Raw genomic sequence first — 19718 nt, 5'->3', positions numbered from 1 at the left:
AATTACACCTTCAGGGCAGGAGGCTGACGTGCAACCTCAGATGGTCTGCAAGTCTTTGAACAAAACACTTTTAACAACATTCTCCCCTGTGTAGCTTGAGTGTAGCTTTGACGTATGCAGCTGTGAAATATGGCACAGCTGTGTTTTATGTCATTTTATCACGGAAACCTCTCCTCCCCTGATCAGCTGTTCATATTGTGTAAAATAAATCCCGAACATACAGTAATGGTTTAAACACAGGAGGTGTTTAAATTGCTGATCCCAGCAACTGTATCCCCATAACTCTGAAATTTAAAAGATTAATAAATACTGGTGTTATTGTAATATACAGTATCTCAGTATTAATCAGTCAAAGAAAAGCCAGAACCAACATACAATACATAAAGCTTTAGCTTAATAAACTTATAATTATTTTACACTGGTGATGTATTGCATTTTACTTGTTTAGCTATCAGAGAGAGTCAGATGATGGGATCAGCCACAGACGAGGGGAAGTGCAAACAGGAAGCGTGTGAAGTTTACTTCCTGTCAGACTATTGTAGAAATCAGTTTTCTTAGATCATGCTCTCTAATATACATTTTCCCCACTCTCAGCACATGTGATTCATATCTCTCCTTTCGAGCAATTAAAGATAGAGAAACCCCCAAGGGGAGGGAGAGGGTGGAGGGAACTGCAGATAGAGACACAGCGATGCCTGTGGCCCAGCGACACTGGATTTTCTTCAGACTTCTCACAGCTTATCAAACATCGCAGTTCACTCGGTGAAAGGCTCGTCCCTTGAGGCCCACATTCATAAACACTGAGACTGGGTGCCTATAAAGATAGAGTTGATGTTTGACATGCCAGAGTAAACAGATGCAGGCCTGATTCCGGTGAACAAAAGCTTGAAAAATTCCTAGAGAAATTTTTTGAAAAATTGAAATACAGTAAAACAACATGTCTTGTTTTATCAGGCTCTAGCAAACAGGCTCCATTTTAGGGTGGTTCCACATAAGAGGCAACTGTGTGCACACTCAGTGCATTTTATTGATGTTTACAGTATTGATGTAGGAAAAATGATACTAAATAGTATTTTAATGTGGGTGGTAAGTGAGGTTTTGTTGCAAGTTTGGTTTTCAGTGTGTTAGCCCTCTGCATTTCCTAAAATTAGTCATTTTAAATCACTGTTGCATTCTGTGCTGTTTCCAGGATAAGCATGAGAGGCAGACAAAAGAGGAAAAGCACCAAACAGAACCAGCATTCCTTTGTTCAAGCTACCATTCCTTCACTGGAACTTTGAAGAGACGTGCCAACATACTTTAGACAAACTTTAACCATATGATCATATTACTGATACAGCATCAACTCTGCTGTTATTTCTAATCTTCTTAAACGCACGACTGACTTCTCTATTCAGCCGGTTATTATTAGGCGTGTGTTTCCACACCTATTCATTAAAACAATGGAATGCATTTACATTACTTTCATTAAGTCTCAGAGGAACTCTTCGATGGGAATATGCACGCCAGTGAAGCATAACCTCCAAATCCCAAAAGTATACCTCAGCTGTGTTTTTAATCTAATTCTTCACTTTGGGGAACCCTGAGTGTCAATATCTGGTGTTAGCTGGCCCTTTGGCATCCATAAATCACCCTATTACAGTATCTAAAAACAATTTAGAGCAATTAGGAGCATTTAAGCAATTACCACAGCATTCTGATAATTGTGGTGCCTCTGTATCGTTACAGAGGAGTTCATTTCTAATAATGTCACATCTCTGCTGAGGTGATCCAGTAAGTTACTTCCACTATTTTAACTGACCAATTTTGTCTAATTGGAAACAATTTTCAGCAGTTATGAGTATCAATAAAAGTCAAGCCATTTATAAAGCGGTTCTGTGGGGGCCCAACATGGAGGCGTATAACGTGCCAGATGTGTGAGTAATTACAGGTGTGTGTGTGTCTGTGTGTGTGCCCGCGCGCATCTGTAAGTATTTGTGTGAAAGACATTTGTAATAAGGCCCTCAGAGAGTGCCTAATGTGCTACCTGACTGAACAGGTCAGAATGTGTCATAAAAACACCTTCACCTCCATTAAGCCCATGAGTGCTGAAGGCTGCTGGATCCTGCACTCTGGCTGCTACCACACAGCTCATGCCGTCACTGGAGAGGAAATGAGGAGCGATTGGTACAATGGCTCACTGTGATTTGGAAGTGGCAATGGGACAAGCCAGAGATCTATATTAGGAGTGGTGGCAGTGCTCATTAACCTGCAGGGTGTTGGTGCTGAAACAGGAAGCAGCTTGTAGCCCTTGCACTGCTGCGCATGTAACTGCTTGCGGGACAGATAAAAGTGGCAGCCCAGTGCCGTAAATACAGAATTTCATTCTGTGGTGCCAGCCTCCTTTTGCGCTATGTTAGCACACCTCCCTCTTTCACACCGTCACAGGCTGGTAACACTAAATTGAGTCATGCAACAATAATCTCTAATGGTTCATTGCATGAACACAGATGGAGTACTGTGTGTGAAAACATTCTTGCTGATATAAACTTGAACAGCTAAACCCTTACTACTACCAATGTACAGCTGATGAATTCAAGCTAAATTCCAGCAGTGTGATTTCTTTTGCTCTAATTGGATCCTGTTTGGGAGTCAGTGACAGTACAGTGCCTGACTTTGACTCCCATAACAAGAGAAACTGGCAATAAATAGAGAAGAGAGAAGTAGGAGGAGGGTAGAAAAGGGTAACATAGTGATAAAGTTTGGAAAATGAGACCCCTTATCTGCTTTTCATCTGCAGTAATGGTCATTAGCCGAGTTTGTGCTAGCTTGCAATAAATTTTTAACCTTTCAAATCACGGGGTCATTTCTTAGAATCTGTAAGGAGACCGTTATAAATCTAAAGGGTTTTATTTTTTTCCACAGGGTATAGCTCATTAGATTGGAGCAGTGCAACTGAAACCAATACCATATGGTTGTTAAAAGAAGAAACTCGATTAGAAAGCTAAAAGGGTCACATGAAGGCACTGGGTTTCAAAAGTGAGATGTGCAGACAGAAAAGAGAAAGCTTAGGTTCTATGTGTTTATTTGAAGAAGGAAGCTAAGCCATTTTAATTGTTTCTCAAAATATTAAGAAGTTAGGAAGCAAGAAGACTGGTGAGCAAAGCAATCTTAAACGTATGTATATCTATTAAGGTAAATCTATTTCGCTTTTAAAAAAAATTGGATATATGTGCTTCCCTGCTGAGAGTTGGATAAAATATTATTTAGCACCTACTAATAAGATCAGAAGACAGATAGGGTAGAATAAAAACTGGAAACATGCAAACATCTAGTCTAGAGCTTAAACATAAACTCTAGCAAACAAGGGTAAACCCCCACCACCACCACCACCACTCCACCTTTTGCCCCCTTCACCCCTTCAGCCAGACCACCTCAGAAAATGTCTCTAGTCTCTAGTCTAACCTCCACCAGTTGGAAGAACTGAGCATGAATCATGACCTCACGCTCGTTAGTTAATCACATCACAAAAAACAATGATCCCTGCAGGAAGCGAGGCTTAAAAACCAGGAAGTTCAGACAGAAGGATAGCCCAAGGCTAGTAATCAATCACTGGGTGTCTGGTGTGAGGTCACCTGCATGTGTGTCTGTGCATGCTAAAAGCTCTCATTGCTTCCAGCTTATTTTTGTATCTAGGTCTGTTAGAATCCCTGATTTTTAAGATCATGTCTATATGATCTTGTCCTTGTAAAATAGCAAAATGAATAGGATAAAGCATTTGTGTTGCCAGGCAACTGCTGGTTAGGTTTGGCCTTACTGAAATTCAGACCTATTTTGATAGTAGACCTTATGATGACAGAAATAATGCATCGAGAAAAATACTTCTTGCTGAGATTATTATTAATGTTCCATGACCTTCATTGCTGTGATTTGTGAATGTAATATGACCCTTAGTTTCCAGGGATACAGCATGGTACCATCCAATTAGTGGCAATGTTCTGACTGACAGCTAGATGCACTATAGGAAGCTGATATTCTCCCAGCTTCACACCATTTTCTTCCTCTGACAGAACAAGGAATCTAGGGGGGGAAAAATGTTTCATATTTCCTTCCCTGCTTTTCTTCCCAGTGTCAGTGCACTCTTTTATCCACTTGCTTTCGATTTACTTTCAAAAATACTGCTTCCAATTTAAATGTCAATGATGATTCTTGCATTTTTTTTTTTTTTAATTGTTACATGATTCATGTTCAGCTGTGGCTAAATTTTGGATGAGACTGTTTTTGTATGAAGATGCAAAAATAGTGTCATCTAATCTTTTAAAATCATTACCCAAGCACACTGTATTCTCATGAGAGACAGTATTCACGTTTAGATTTCACAGTAAAAGTGGAGCAGAGTGCTTCAATCCCACAATCCCTTTGGGCAAAAACAGAAGAACACAGGCTGTCAGCAAAGAAGAAAACAACCCATCCTAGGGCCTGTGGCATGTGTCATTATTTAGAGTTGAAACAGATTAATTCCCTGCACTGACTGGTGTGAAAGATCATATTTAGCCTATACAGTGGTAATATATCACAATAATATGGAATGTACTTCAGTTGATTAGCTTCCTGCCTTCATGTGTATGCACACACCATACAGTTCCAAAATACAGGGAAAGATGCTTGTTTTTCTCAGAGAACAGCTCTGGGAGTAATTATAGTGTTCATGTTAAATCATCGGCAGCTTGATACACCACACCTGTTGGCTAAATGAATGAGGAAGGCATCTGTAAATGCATATCATGCTATTTATAACTATGTGTCCTAAGTGCCGTAACCCTCTGTCTGCCTTTCTTTCTCCTTAAGCTGTCTTTGAGAAGCCTTTTGTAATGGGTAGCTATGGTAAATGTACCATATCACTGTATGTGACACACCTTCCTTTCATCATACTTCTTTACTATACAGAAAATCGGAACATTATGTGCTTATGGAGCAGATTGTTTTCATAACGTCTCCATTACCGTCAGGTCTTGTGTAGGTCTGAGGAAGCATGAATCAAAGCACTTGTCCAAAAGAGGGTAAAAAAGAACATAGACATTGATCCTTTTCCTACACTGAGTGAGTCACATAGTGTGGTGAATGCAGTCAGAATTATGGAAAATATCTACATTTTATTTTTCACTCTCGTACTGCAGAACAATTCTCAAGGCATCAAAATTACAAAATAATACAAATAGAATCATGGAGTCACAAAGGTGTAAACAAAACAAATATGTTTTAAATTTTAGCGGCTTTTTACTTTGGTAACAGTTTCGCACACTCTTGGCATTTTTTCTCAAGCAGCTTCAGGGATATGCTTTTCAATCAGCTTTGAAGAAGCTGTTAATGCCAATACACAAAGAAGAATATGTAAGCCATTCTAACCTCTGGATTTTGTGTAACTCTTGCTTGGCATCTGCGGCACATCATTTTTACTCCTATATATTTTTTAAAGCTTAGAGTTTATCAAAAACAAATGTTTACCCTCTGCCCCGGCTACAGTATAAACCTGAAACCACATGGCTTACCCATATTGTCAGTGTCTGTACATTAAGTCTGGACTGCTTTCTTAAAAGTGAGTCATGAAAGTAAAATGTTTGCTATGATATCCTGAAAACATTACCATGAGGTGCAGCTCTTTTATTAGCCAAGCTGTACAACCTAAAGGAAAAATGCTCTCATGGATGTTAGCTTTCAGAGTTCTTTGGGGAGGAGTCCACAAATGATTTCCCCATCTCCCATCCCAGCAGGACATGCCAAGGATTATAGATCTCTGTTGTATTAGAGCTGTCTTTGGGCTGTTGACAAAATATCTATGCAGCACCCCTGGTGACTTCAGCTGCAGCAGCTTTGTAGACTCTGTCAATGAATGTCAGTGTTGTAAACCTATTTTCATGGACTCAGTCTCCTCCTTAGGCCAATGAATTTTATTATTACCTTTAAAAGGAAACAGTCTGTTGACTGCCTATCCCAAAGAGGTGGCACTTTTTCTCCGGGCCTGGGGAGTGACCAAAAGGAATGAAAGGACAGATGGACCCAGGAAGAACTGAAACCTTTGATGTGTGGTTAGCGATAGAGCTTCAGGTTGATGTGTTTTGATGTCGGTGAGCTGAGTGGAGCCTGGCAGGTCAAACTCAGAGCATGCAGTCAAACTCAGAAGATACGCTTTGAACACTGTAGAACAGATATTTTATCAAAGGATTCTGCAAATTCATATACGTGCATACTATATGTGTTGATTAGTAGCATGAATAAGTTTTTGGTAAACAGAAAAGATGAGGAAAAGATGAAGTAATATGCTCAGTTGTTAGAGATCAGGAGGTTCACTTCATACATTTCTTTGTATTTGATTGTCCAAAAGACAGTCATATTATTTACCAGATGTTAGAGTGTACACATGCTGTAGTTGTTGTTTTTAATAGGTTTACCAATTACACTTTATAACCTGGGACTCAAAACTGCAGAAACCAGAGTTGAAGTCCTGCTGCTTTGTTGTTTTTAACTTCCTGATGTTTACTTTGGGTTTTTGTTGTTGTTGTTTTTTGCTTGTTTGTTTTTTTTAATACAGAAACTCCCTGATGTTCTTTTTAAGAGCATGCCAAGTATATACACGAAAGATAAAGTACTGTAAAATAGCGGCTATTGTTCTAGTCATAAAAGAGCCTTAACAGAGTTTCTCTAACAGTAAAACAGTGGGAACTCTGTATATACAGCTCACACACACTCACACACACACACAACACACATACATTTATAGTATGCAGCTTCAAAGACTCCCCTGATGCTGCCCCAATTAAGCCTGACCACATGAAAGCCACTGAGTGTGAAATTGAAAAACATGGACACCAATATAATGTTAGTGCACTTACTCTTTAATAGTAGTTCAGTATAATATCAGCATCCCCATACAGGCAGCCAGTCCCAAGTAAAGACCACTGACACTTGCAAAGCAGTGACTCAGTGTGGTACTGTTCCTCATAGATGTGACGCAAAGTTATCATCATCGTCGTCATCATTTGTTTTAAAATGCCATAAATAAGGGAATGTTTAGAACCACTGGAATGTAGCTTGCTGCAAGAACTCGTTTAGGCAATACAATAAGTGATACTTGAACAAGGAAGCAATTACCCTTAAAATGCTCCAGCTAGAGCATCTAACATTCAAGTGGTTCATAAAATTGCAACACAGCTGTTGCTTGGCCACAGTGGTAGGCATAAATATAAAACTTTGTTGTGAAAAGGGGGCGTGAAATTAATTAGACAAATAATTAAAGTCAAGGAGAAGAGTAACAACTTTTTTTTTTTTCCAAAGACCTGCTTGACAAAATCAGAGAGGAAGTACACACGTGTACTGGGGGTAGAGATTGACAAAATAAACAGAGTGAAACTGTGTCTTATTGATTTCAAAAGACTCAGGGGGTGGCATCGTATTTCATGAGGTTCAGAACCCTGTGGACAGCACAACCAAACACAAAGAAGTTTGGTTAGATACTAAGTCAGAGTTTACAAGCTTATTGTTTGTGGCCAAGTACAGTAATAGTATATACAGTGTATAATAGAGAGAAGAGTATATAAAACATAATGATTCATTTTCTTTTTCTTACTGTTTTCCTACCATTTTAAGGTTCTTTGCTTTGGACATGTTATTCCTCTGTGCATTCTCTGTGCTCTAAAAACAGAAACAAAATAAATTTCATTGTCTCTCCTTTTATTTCTCTTCCTTGTCCAAGTTATAAAAGCTAGGACAAAATCATGGTTGCAACTCAGAGGGCCTAGAACATCTCCTTGGCTTTGGTCTTCAAAGAAGCCCCAAGAGAACCACAATTTTTTGCCTCTTTTAACCTTCCTTCCCCTCGTTTGTCAGAGAACCACTCTGCTGACAGCAGACCCACTGCACCGCTCACACTGTCAGCTGTGTGATCCTCTAGCCAGAAGGTTCACATCTCGACACCTCCAACCCACTATTTCCCTGATACTATCTAATTATCTGACCTGAGTTCACATTGTCATCACTTTGGCACTTTGGCACCAAAACTGCTACAACTGCTGTATTCTACCTCTTAGGATTAAATCAAAGGGACTGACCCAGAGAGTCAGAGTTGTCCTCTGGGATTCTCAAGACCTTTGAGGCCCCAGCACTGATATACTGATCTGTCATCTCTTTCTGTCTTGTTCTATTCCATCTGTCTGTCTGTTCCCTGTAGGAGCTGGGGCGTGCCTCCTAATGTGTATTTAAAGTCCTGGCTACCCTGTCACCACATAGTTAGGATGATGTCTGCACTGCCGTTCTGCAGGGTGCTCTGTTTTGATTTGATGACAGTGGAACCACTGGTGTATGCTCTGCTGGGGCCTACAGGCTCTGTGTCTGTCTGCTTTTTATCCCTACATCCGTCCTATTCCTCCATCCCACCACCCCTCCTCTCCTGGGGTTTATGTCTCCTTTTCCCCTCTTTGTCACAGCTTGTCTTGTCATAACTCACACTGGCTATCTGATGACACAAGAACACAGAAGACAAAAAAATGTTTATGTGTATGTCTGCGTGTGTGCACTCAGCATCTTATTACATCGTAATCAGTAGTGTAGCAGCCAACAGCGGGGAGCAAATCACATTAAGATAATTGGGAAACACTTCATGTTGGACAGCTGGGGCTGTGCTGGATTGATTAAATAAATTTGATGTCACACAGAAAAAAACAGAGACCTAGAAACACCCCTGCGCACGCCCGTGTGTGTGTGTGTGTGTGTGTGTGTGTGTGTGTGTGTGTGTGTGTGTGTGTGTGTGTGTGTGTGTGTGTGTGTGTGTGTGTGTGTGTATCATGCATGGAGGGGAAAAAGACCCAAGAGAGAAACATTCTGAAAAACAAGAAAAGGTTTCTTCGCCTGCTAGTTAAAAAAAAAAAAAAAAAAAATCAAAGTTGAAATAGTTCACAGCAGAGAGAAAGAGCTGTACTTCCTTTGAGAGAAAAATTGTTACATCGAAAAATAAGTGCTTTGGTTTGTCTTCAGTACATGGTCAACACGCAGGCCTTAGAATTCTCCTGAGTGACCACTAGATGTCACTATTATCTCTGTGTCAAATCCCACTTAGACAGCAGCTGCTGACATGTCTGGCTCACAAAGAATAGCACTTGCCAGATTCGTGTATACTGTTCTTTTTAACACAGTTCCTTGAATCTGTAACTAGACCTGTCCCAAAATGATAACTGCATGGCAGGAAACACACCTTGTGAAAACACAAGGAAAGCGACATACAGTAGGGGAGAAATGTGCAACTCTTGCCTTCTGAGGTCACCTCATTTCCACTGGTGTGGGGCATAGTGTCTTAAACTAAGAGTATGCAAATGAGGAGCAAGTAATCAAAGTTCAAACTGAATTGTTTAAGAGTTCATTGAACTGGAATAAAAAGATGTGCAGGAAATTACTTCAGTTTGTCATCGCTGTGGCAAATTAGGCAAGGACTGAATAAATGGATTACAAGAAATGAGTGTGTGTGGGTGTGTGTGTATGTTTTGTGTGAATATGGAAGCATGTGTGTGAGCCTGCTTTAATTTATCCATACACACAAATATGTTTGGTGTGTGTGTGTGTGTGTGTGTGTGTGTGTGTGTTGTTGGGTTTTTTTCTGTGCTTTGTTTTTGGGGTTTTTTTTGTTTTGTTTTTTTTCATCTGCATGGTGATGACTAGTGAGATACATGGCATAGCTTGGCATTTTTTAATGGCGTACATTCTACTCCTCCCTGTGTTGTCATGGTGATGTGTCCCTTCCCAACCTTTTTTTAGATAGGTATGCAGGGTCTGTTCCTTCTTTGCAATCTGACACACATAAAGCAGAGCTACCATGAAGCTATAACATATTACAGGTGCATTGAACAAGTAGACAGCGTATGGACCAAAATTCAAAACTTACTTGCACTCACTTCATGAGGATGAGCTAAACTCGTACCCAAGCTTATAAAAGACTTAATGTTAAACCTAAACAAACCTTGAAGGGATTTGAATTTTAAAATAACATTTTCCTTTGAGGTATTTACAGAAATGCAGATATTACTCACTCAAAGTTTTTTTTTTTTTTTTGAACTGTCCACCTTGCTCCACCCCAGAAGGTGCAACATAACAAGGTAGAACTCTCATGCCAGGCATTTGTAATCCATTAGGAGAAGAAATGAGGACTTGGCTGCTGCCAAGACTTTAAACACCTAACTGATCTTATTTAGATTTAGTCAAGGAGAGGAGAAAGGAGAAAGGAGCAGTCTGGATAGACAGGCTTTAGGGTCTTATCTGCAGCCTGTGCTAACATCCACTTTTCACACCTTCTGTTCTATCTGCTGCCCACATAGACATGTAAACACATGCACGCTGGTACAACAGAACACACACATGCACACTTGAGCACACGGCTGATAATAGAAACGTCACTGCATGATTAATTATCACATGTATTGGAAATTATTTTGCACAGATAATATATTTACCCTAGCAGTGAGTTGTCCAAGCTGCCGTGTACGGCTTACATGAGTGTAACATTGATTTGTTCATTACTGCTGCAGACAAAAGAACAATTATTATCCCAGTGCACAAATTCAACACACCTGTAGCAACTCTATTATCTCAGTCCATAGCCTGTTTCCTATTTACAATCGCCTGTTGTTTTCTGCATCTGAACACAACCTTTATCCCACACAAATACACACATTTGCATTCAGCAAATAAAAAAACCTCTTAACATTATTATCAAGACAGACAAAACAAACCATTTTCCTTTATGAGTGGTTTCCTATTACATTTCAACAGGAAGCAAATTAGGGTGAGGAGACTGTTGCTGATGAGAAGTGTGTGTCTGGATGCCAGGTGCAGTGGAGTGCTCGTTTTGCATATCAGAGAAGTGTGATTATGAGTAGAGCCATGCATATTCCACATTAGTGGACGTAATGACTGAATGAGGTGTGACTAAATGAGAGGTTACCACACACACACACACACACACACACACACACACACACACACGGAGACACCCACACCCACAGTTACTTATGCAGATAGACACACTAATACACGCACAACTTGCAATGCTTAAAAAAGCACACACACACTGTCTACTGTATGTGATAAGTGCAGGGTTATCAGTAATGGAGCAGACTACCCGAGAGAACACGACACCGATGGATCCACATCTCCATAAAACCTGTTCTCTCCTTACTGCCTCCATACATATTCAGATGGGCTGACTGAAGCCGTGCCACGTCGTTAGCAAATGAAAAGTAGTTTAGCATGAGAATGAGCCCAGGGGTCACAGGAAGAGAGATGCACAGACACAGAACAAATTCCACTCGGCCTGTAATTGGCACAAGGGGAAAAAGGAAGCATGGGACAATGAGGGGGAAAAAGGAACATTTATTTAATTTATTTTATAAGCATTACATTCATGATGTTGCCTGTAACTGGACAGATTTTTGTAAAGAACATCTGTTTGCATAATAGAGGTATTGTTGCTAGAGTGAGCCATCTGATATTGAAATCACAGTGGCCTTTCTTTGCAGGGCTTCATATTCAGGTAAGATGATACATTTGCATCAACAAGAGATATGAGTTTGGATTTTGCACAACACCGCACAACAGTTGCAACTGTAAAGAAAACATTCTTACTTTGAGAAATCTCTGTAAATGATAGTATGCAATATTGTAATTTACAGAGCTATATTAATGGGGCTATTCTTAGAGTTGTGGTGGCAGATAAAGTTCATTAGATAAAAGTACTTAAAAGCTGATCAGGCAAAACCCGTAGTAAGGGGTTTCAGTGCTTACCTTACAGCCTTTCTGTGTGGAGTTTGCATGTTCTCCCTATGCTTGCATGAGTTTTTGCCAAGAGTTCGAGAAAAACATGTTCGGTTAGTGCTTCTTATCTTGGCCAAGGACACTCTTACAAAAGAGATTCTTGGTCTCAAAAGCTTATGGTCAAACAATAATTTAATTACCAGTAAGTAGACATTAAATTATTGTTTATTATTTTTAATTTCTAGTAAGTAGAAATTAAAAATTCTGTAGTTATGTCTCTTAAAAGTTCAGTTAACTTATTAAGTCTAATCTCATTGGGTAACATCTCTTGTTTTACTTACACTATATGCCTGTAAACATGAGACAGCATGTGCTGACAAAGTTTGTGGTTACACTTTAAATCAAAATTCCAGCATTTTATATTCATAACTGCTGTGCAATGATTGGGCACTGAGTTCTAAGCACTGCTCACGTGTTGATATGGTGTAAACCTAAACCAGCAGAGGTGAAAACTATCTGCTCTAATTCCAGGAACCAATAACACTCTTCTGGGTTAAATCAGACAAACAATCTCTGTGGTAGTTCAAGCTGGACTTGCTGGGCAGAAGAGAACCAAGGATCAGTAATCAAGATCAACATCAGTCTGAACCAATTTACACAACCTAAGAGAAACAGGCACGCTTCAATGCTCACCCCCCCCACCTTTTTCTCTACTTTTTCTTTCTTTTTTTTTTTTTTGCTTTCTTTGTCTTTTCTGTCCCCTGCTCTCTCTCTCTTTTATATGTAATCTCTTTGGCCCAAGTTTTCATGAAGCAGAAAGTCATTAAGTGAGAGGCAACGGCAGAGTGATGGTTCAGCCTGAAAGAACACAGTCTCCCCAAGCAGGCTTGACCACAGCTGCACACAGATTAGCTTATTACAGGTCATACGTGTTCTTTTTCTGGTTTTTGCAGAAAAAGAATCTAAAGAGCAGCCATGTGATGTTCTCAGCGCAGCCTTTTGATTTACAAATCAGTTTGACTCTTCTTTTCCTTTTTTTTTGTTCATTTTCTTCCTTTCTGGGGCATCAGCAGAGCTAGTTGACTTTTATACATAGTGGTAAGGTGCTCTGTGTCCCCTTAATTGTGCATAATGAATCCACATATACAACTCATTTCCAAAAATTGTGTAAATGTAAAATGTCAATAAAAACAGAATATATTGACTTACAAGTACATATTGTCCTTTCTTTTCTTTTCTCTTAGCAACACTTTGTATTCATATTTTGGCACAAAGAAGATCACTTGTTGTGTATACGTGTATAAAGCACTGTGAACTGTGTTCATTGACAATGATTTTCTGAACTGTTCCGGAGCCCCTGCAATAAGTTCCAGTACAAAATCAGTTTTTAATGGCATCTTTGTGCCACCTGAGTGTGAATGTGAATAGGTTCAACCAGTCCTGCAGAAGTGGCAAAAGTACAGACATTCTGTACTTAAGTAGAAGTACAAATATTTGTGTTAAAAATACTCTGGTAAAAGTTGATGTACTGGTCAACTTCTTTACACAAGTAAAAGTGAAAGTAAGTGAAGTACAGGCTCTGAAATGTACATGAAGTAAGAAAGTAAAAGTGGCTCTTCGGAGGATGTTTCTACCAGCTATTTTTGCTAACTGAACCTGCTATATTGATATAATAATATAAAATAATATTCCATGAGAATACAAAAGTTATTCCAATCTAAATTGTAATCCCAATGAATGTACTCAGCTTGAATCTGTTATGTAGGACACAAGCTGTGAAAGGGAATTTAAAAACAGCTCTATTTTCTGTTGCCTACATTGTAGAGGGTGACTGTGCCTCCACACCTAAACACAAAAATGAGGATACTCAGGGGTTAAAGTGGGATTCAGAAGATGTCGGAACCCTAAGATCAGCGGTAGCGGAGCCGCAGGGGGAGAAGAATCACAGCTTTCTATTGTGAGCTCCAGTAAAATTTCTTGGTGTGCAGAGTGTGATCAGCTGACCTGTGCTGCTGCTCTGAGGTTTACTGCTCTGTGTGGATGAATTCAAAAAGATGTAACCCAGTATTTATATCTTGGCTTTTTTCCACCCCCTACACTGACAGTATACTGTTTATACTGTCTTTATACTGACAGTATACAGATTGTATGAATGTTGAATTCAGTGAATGAATCCAAGCATCATCAGCTTAAATACAAATTAATCTCTGCTACACTTGATGTAACCTGTAACTCTGACCATGAACTGCTATGCACCAGTCCCACACAGAGCTTACTGTACAGTACAGCAAACTAACCTGTTTATCCTGCATTAAACTGCAGAGTATTTTCATAGAATCTTTGAATTACACAAAGTTAGTATACCTCAGTTTCTTTTGCAGTCCTTACCTTTAAATCTAACCTCTCTGCTTCCTCTCCTGTCCTCTTTCTTACATCTCCATCTCTGAGTGAACTTCTCTCTTTTCTCTCCCTGGAAATGCAGCAGCTGGACCTTTAGCTACCAGACACACTGTGTGACAAACTGCAGGCAATTTGTGTGCTCGCTGATATTTGTTGAGCATTTAGAAAGGTTGCATTTAAAATTACCTGCCACAACACGTTACTCCCTTTATGCTCACCCCTGTTCAGTAGCACTACTTACGGATATCTGCACTCGGTCTGGCCCAATATAAATGATACATAAATTATATGGTTTTGCCTCTTTAATTTCTTTGTATGAGGTAAGCCCCGGTGATGGAGGATACACCAGTAGGATTGTCTCTTATGTGTTATTGTTCCTCCATTTAGGCTCAGATCGGTTTGATTTTTGAAGGCGCAGTGACAGGAAATGAATAGTTCCCTCAAATATCTGAAACCTTAAGTAACGAATCTGTTTTGAAAATGTAAGGAGTAGAAAGTACAGATATTTGTGTAAAACTGTAGGGAGAAAACTAAAAAGTTGTCAGAAAAATAAATACTCAAGTACAGATACCTGAAAATTCTACTTAAGTAAAGTAACAAAGTATTTCATTACTTCCCAAAGTACTTTGTTACTTCCCACCTCTGCAGTCCTGTGAGGTCCTCTTGAGGGCAGCTTTAACTGACTTCTAGCTGACACATGTGCAACTCATCTGCTCGTCACTGTGTATAAAAAAACGTGACATCTACTAGCTTAGTATTTTTGACCCTGATGTGGCCCTGTTACATTAAGGTGCCGTTTACACGAGACCCTTTTCATTTTGAAACGGTGTCGTTTTGATGCTGTTATGTCCTACACTTATGACATAACTATTTAGACACCATAGAACCTTCAGTGGAGCGTGACTTCCTTTTTATTAGCCATTTGCAGAAGAACACAGCAGATCAATGCGCACATACGCCACACTTGGTGCTGTTCTACTTAAACACAAAATAGTGCCACTGAACCATGTATTTCTAATGCTAAATACATAACAGTTCCTCCCATCCAGCTTTGATGAACCACAATTAACATCAAGCACCAAAATATATTCTAGGAAATGCTGTAACCCAATAAATTTGCTCCAGAGAGTGTAACAGAAACATAATAACTACTCTGAGATCTACAACATAGTGGCAGATTGTTCACTCTAAACATTTTAACTGTTTCCTTATAAAATGAACTGGAAATCTATAAATTCAGTCTCTGAGGTGCTCTGCGATTTCTCTCAGGGTAACGTCTGCCAGAATGGCCAGAGTCCATAGTACTCTGTGTGGAAGGTTCGGCTGTTTGGGCATCAGTGGTTTCACCTAAACCCTGAACCTCAGGAGGTGTTGCGAAGATAAACTCTTCTGAATCCTGAGATGTGGATGTGCTCTCAGGTTGCCTTGGAACCATGTGGGTTTCTGCATCTACAATCTGATCAACATGTCGCCGCCAGATTAAGTTGTCTCCAACATTAATGTTGTATGTCAGAGGTCCAGTCTGTGACAGAATCATGCCAGACTGCCATTTCTGATTTGGGCCTCTATAGTCTCTGGCAAGAACTTTTTGTCCAATGTCAAATGATCTGGTTCGGTTCTTTGTTGTTTCCACCAAAGAAGATTGTTTGCCCTGGACATTCTTGCGGATGTCTGGTTTTAACAGATCCAAACGTGATCTCAGATTTCGTCCCATGAAAAGCATTGCAGGTGTGTGTCCAGTAGTTGCATGAGTGGTGTTTCTGTAAGCCAATAAGAAGCTGTCGATTTTGTGTTGCATTGGCTTTCCCTCCAATCGGCTGGCTTTCATTGACCGCTTGAAGGACTGAATGAACCGTTCAGCTTGTCCATTTGTTGCTGGATGATGGGGAGCTGAAGTCATATGTCGTACACCGTTGTTCTTGAGGAAACTCTGAAACTCCTCTCCAGTAAACTGACGGCCATTGTCACTTACAAGCTGTTGTGGCAAACCTGTGCGTGCAAAGAGTGCTCGAAGGATGCTGACTGTGCTGGCAGCTGTTGCTTGCTTCACAGGAAAAATTTCTGGCCACTTTGAGTGAGCATCAACCACAATCAGGAACATTTGGTCCATAAATGGTCCAGCATAGTCTATATGAATGCGTTGCCATGGAGTGGATGGCCACTCCCATGTGTGTACAGGTGCTGGTTGAGGCTGGCGCAGTGTCTGCTGGCAACCAGTGCAGGATTTAGCCACGTTCTCTATTTCACAGTCTATGCCTGGCCACCAAACATAGCTCCTAGCAAGACTCTTCATCTTAACAACACCCAGATGTCCATCGTGTAGTGAGTCTAGTACCCTTGTACGTAGTTTGGGTGGAAGGATGACACGGGTTCCCCACAAGACACATCCTTGGCAAACAGATAGCTGGTCTTTGCGGGTAGAATACACAGATAATTGAGTGTCACTGGAGGATGGCCAGCCATTCACAGTAAAATCATACACCTTGGATAAGATTGTGTCTCGGCTTGTTTCTCTTTTCACCTGAGCACTGGTGACAGGTAGAGGTTCCATCTGTGCCACGTGAAACACAGTTGCTGGGTCAGTGGTTTCTTCAGTGGTTTGCCTTTGTGGAAGGCGTGACAGTCCATCTGCATTCCCATGCAGTTTTGTCCCTTTAAATTCAATGGTGTAAGTGTGTGCACCAAGGAATAAGGCCCACCGCTGCAACCGTGCTGCAGCCATGGTTGGAATGCTTTTCTGAGGGTTAAAAATGGACACCAGCGGTCGGTGGTCTGTAATCAGGGTGAAGTGTCTTCCATATAGATACTGATTAAACTTCTTCACTCCCCACACTAGACTGAGCGCTTCTCTGTCGATCTGTGCATAGTTTCGCTCTGCTGCATTTAGGGACCTTGAGGCAAAAGCAATTGGTCGTTCCAATCCATCAGGCATTTTATGAGATAGCACAGCACCGATGCCATATGGGGAGGCATCACAGGCAAGGCGAAGGGGTAGGTTTGGGTCAAAATGCGTCAGCACCTCCTCTGACGTAATGAGCTGCTTGGCACCATTAAATGCCTCTTCACATTCTTTTGTCCATTTCCATTTGACATTTTGTTGCAGCAGCAAGTGCAGGGGGTGCAGAACTGTCGACAGGTTCGGTAGAAACTTGTGATAATAATTAATTAAGCCCAAGAATGAGCGTAGTTGGCTCACATTTTTAGGTTCCGGTGCCTTCAAGACTGCGTCAACCTTGTCTTTGGTTTTGTGGAGTCCATGCCTGTCGATCTTATGGCCACAATATTCAATGGCATCCTGGAAGAACTCACATTTGTTTTTGTTTGCTCTCAGTCCATATTTTTCTAACCTGGCCAGGACTGCTGCTAGGTTAGCCAAATGAGTCTCCTCATCGACACCTGTGACGATTATGTCATCCAGAAAACATTGCGTTCCTGGAATGCCCTGCAGAACCTGATCCATAGCGCGTTGCCATACTGCTGGGGCACTGGCGATACCAAAGACCAGTCTGTTGTACTGATATAGGCCTTTATGAGTGTTTATCACTAGATATTTCTTGGATGTCTCTTCTACTTCCATCTGAAGATAAGCTTGAGCAAGGTCGATTTTTGAAAAGTGTTTGCCACCTGCCACTGCTGTGAATATGTCTTCTATTCGTGGGAGTGGGTACTGATCGATGCGGAGGACTGGGTTCACTGAAACCTTAAAATCACCACAGATTCGCACACTATCACTTGCCTTCTTGCTCACTGATACTATTGGTGTGGCCCAGTCTGACCATTCCACCTTGGTGAGTATTCCTTGCTCTTCCAGGTGTTGGAGCTCTGCTTCGACTTTGGGCCGTACAGCATATGGTACAGGACGTGCTTTGTGAAATCTGGGTTTTGCATTGTCCTCCAGTATGATCTGTGCTTTAATATTTTTCAGAGTGCCAATACCTTCCTTGAACACCTGAGCATGCTTCTCGAGTGTCTGTTTCAGTCTTTCATCCACAGGATGTGCACTCAGACCATGTGCTAGTCTCATGGACTTTATTCCTTTCCAGTTGAGGTGGATGTGTTTCAACCAGTCACGCCCAAATAATGGCACACCTCCATTTTTCAGAACATAAAGTTCCAGGTTGCACTTATCCTTCTCATATTCCACTTTCACTTTCAGTTTTCCCAAGGGAGTTATTCTTTCACCTGTGTATGTTTTTAACTTCACTGAGGTGTGTTTTAGTTTCAGATTGGGAAATTTATCTCTGTAATCTTCATATGAGATTAGTGAGAGGGCTGACCCAGTATCCAGCTCCATCTTTAACTTAACTCCTTGTATTTTTGGTGTGAGCCATATTGCATCATTATCTTTCCCCTGTATTGTGTTCAGCTCAAGACATGCCAAATCCTCTTGAGAATCATTTGAGTCTGTTTCATTTAAGTCATGCAGCTTCCTTTCTCTTTTCCACATTTTGTTTTTCTTTTTATCATACTGCTTTGATTTGCACATTTTCTGTATATGCCCCTTTTTGTTACATTGCAGGCATTCTTTATCCTTAAACCAGCAATTTGCAGCGTCATGTGACTTCTTTCCGCATCTGTAGCAGGTCTGTGACTTATCATTACGCTGCATGCGCATTTTATTTACAGAACGCGGTTCTGTGTATTTTCCCTGTAGCTCTCCTGCATCTTTTGCTGCTGTCTCCATAGATATGGCGATCTCTAATGCACGGTTCAACGTGAGATTATCTTCTGTGAGGAGTCGTTTCTGTATGCTTTCGTTGTGCAGCCCGCAGACGAAACGGTCTCTCAGTGCATCTGAAAGCCCCTCCCCAAACTGACAGTGCTCCGACAGCCGCCGGAGATCTGCGATGTACTCTGATGTGGACTCCGTTTTTAGCTGATGTCGTTTATGGAATCGAAATCGCTCGGCTATGACCAGTGGTTTCGGTTGGAAATGTTTTTGAAGCACCTCCGTGATCTCCTTGAAACTTTTGGCTGCTGGTTTGGCCGGTGTGATGAGGCTGCGCAACAAGTTATACGTTTTTGCTCCCATCACACTCAGTAACACAGCAACTTTCCTCTCATTCTCTACTTTATTAGCCACACAGTATTGTTCCACTCGCTCTACATATGTTGTCCAATCCTCTGTGCAGTTATCAAATATGTCCATTTGTCCAACACCGCCCGACATTTTCTGTGTCTTTATCAGTGTCCTTCACTTAAGAAGAGATGTTACTCACGCTGTCTATGCAGTTCGCTAGCAGGGGTATTAGCATCCACACGAAGGGTTAGCTTTTTCTCTTTTTTTTTTTTGTCTTGTTCGTCACTTCCACAAGGATTTCCCCCTCTCTGTCGTCTCATGCACATCAGGGATCCGTTTTAATCTCGTCGCCAATTTGTTATGTCCTACACTTATGACATAACTATTTAGACACCATAGAACCTTCAGTGGAGCGTGACTTCCTTTTTATTAGCCATTTGCAGAAGAACACAGCAGATCAATGCGCACATACGCCACACTTGGTGCTGTTCTACTTAAACACAAAATAGTGCCACTGAACCATGTA

The 19718-nt window shown here is 40.8% G+C and overlaps 1 protein-coding gene across 1 annotated transcript; it reads right to left on the bottom strand.

Moving 5' to 3' along the window:
* Positions 1–15126: 15126 nt before the first annotated feature.
* Positions 15127–19342, bottom strand: LOC115781438 (uncharacterized protein K02A2.6-like). Its single transcript, XM_030731079.1, has one exon. The coding sequence runs from the start codon at positions 19340–19342 to the stop codon at positions 15401–15403; it is 3942 nt and encodes a 1313-aa protein (XP_030586939.1). The 3' UTR covers positions 15127–15400.
* Between the last annotated feature and the right edge of the window lie 376 nt (positions 19343–19718).

The sequence above is a fragment of the Archocentrus centrarchus genome, chromosome 6, assembly GCF_007364275.1.
Source record: "Archocentrus centrarchus isolate MPI-CPG fArcCen1 chromosome 6, fArcCen1, whole genome shotgun sequence".
NCBI classification, from domain to species: Eukaryota; Metazoa; Chordata; class Actinopteri; order Cichliformes; family Cichlidae; genus Archocentrus; species Archocentrus centrarchus.
The sequence above is the reverse complement of the archived record's forward strand: the minus strand, read 5'-3'. Positions and strand labels throughout refer to the sequence as shown.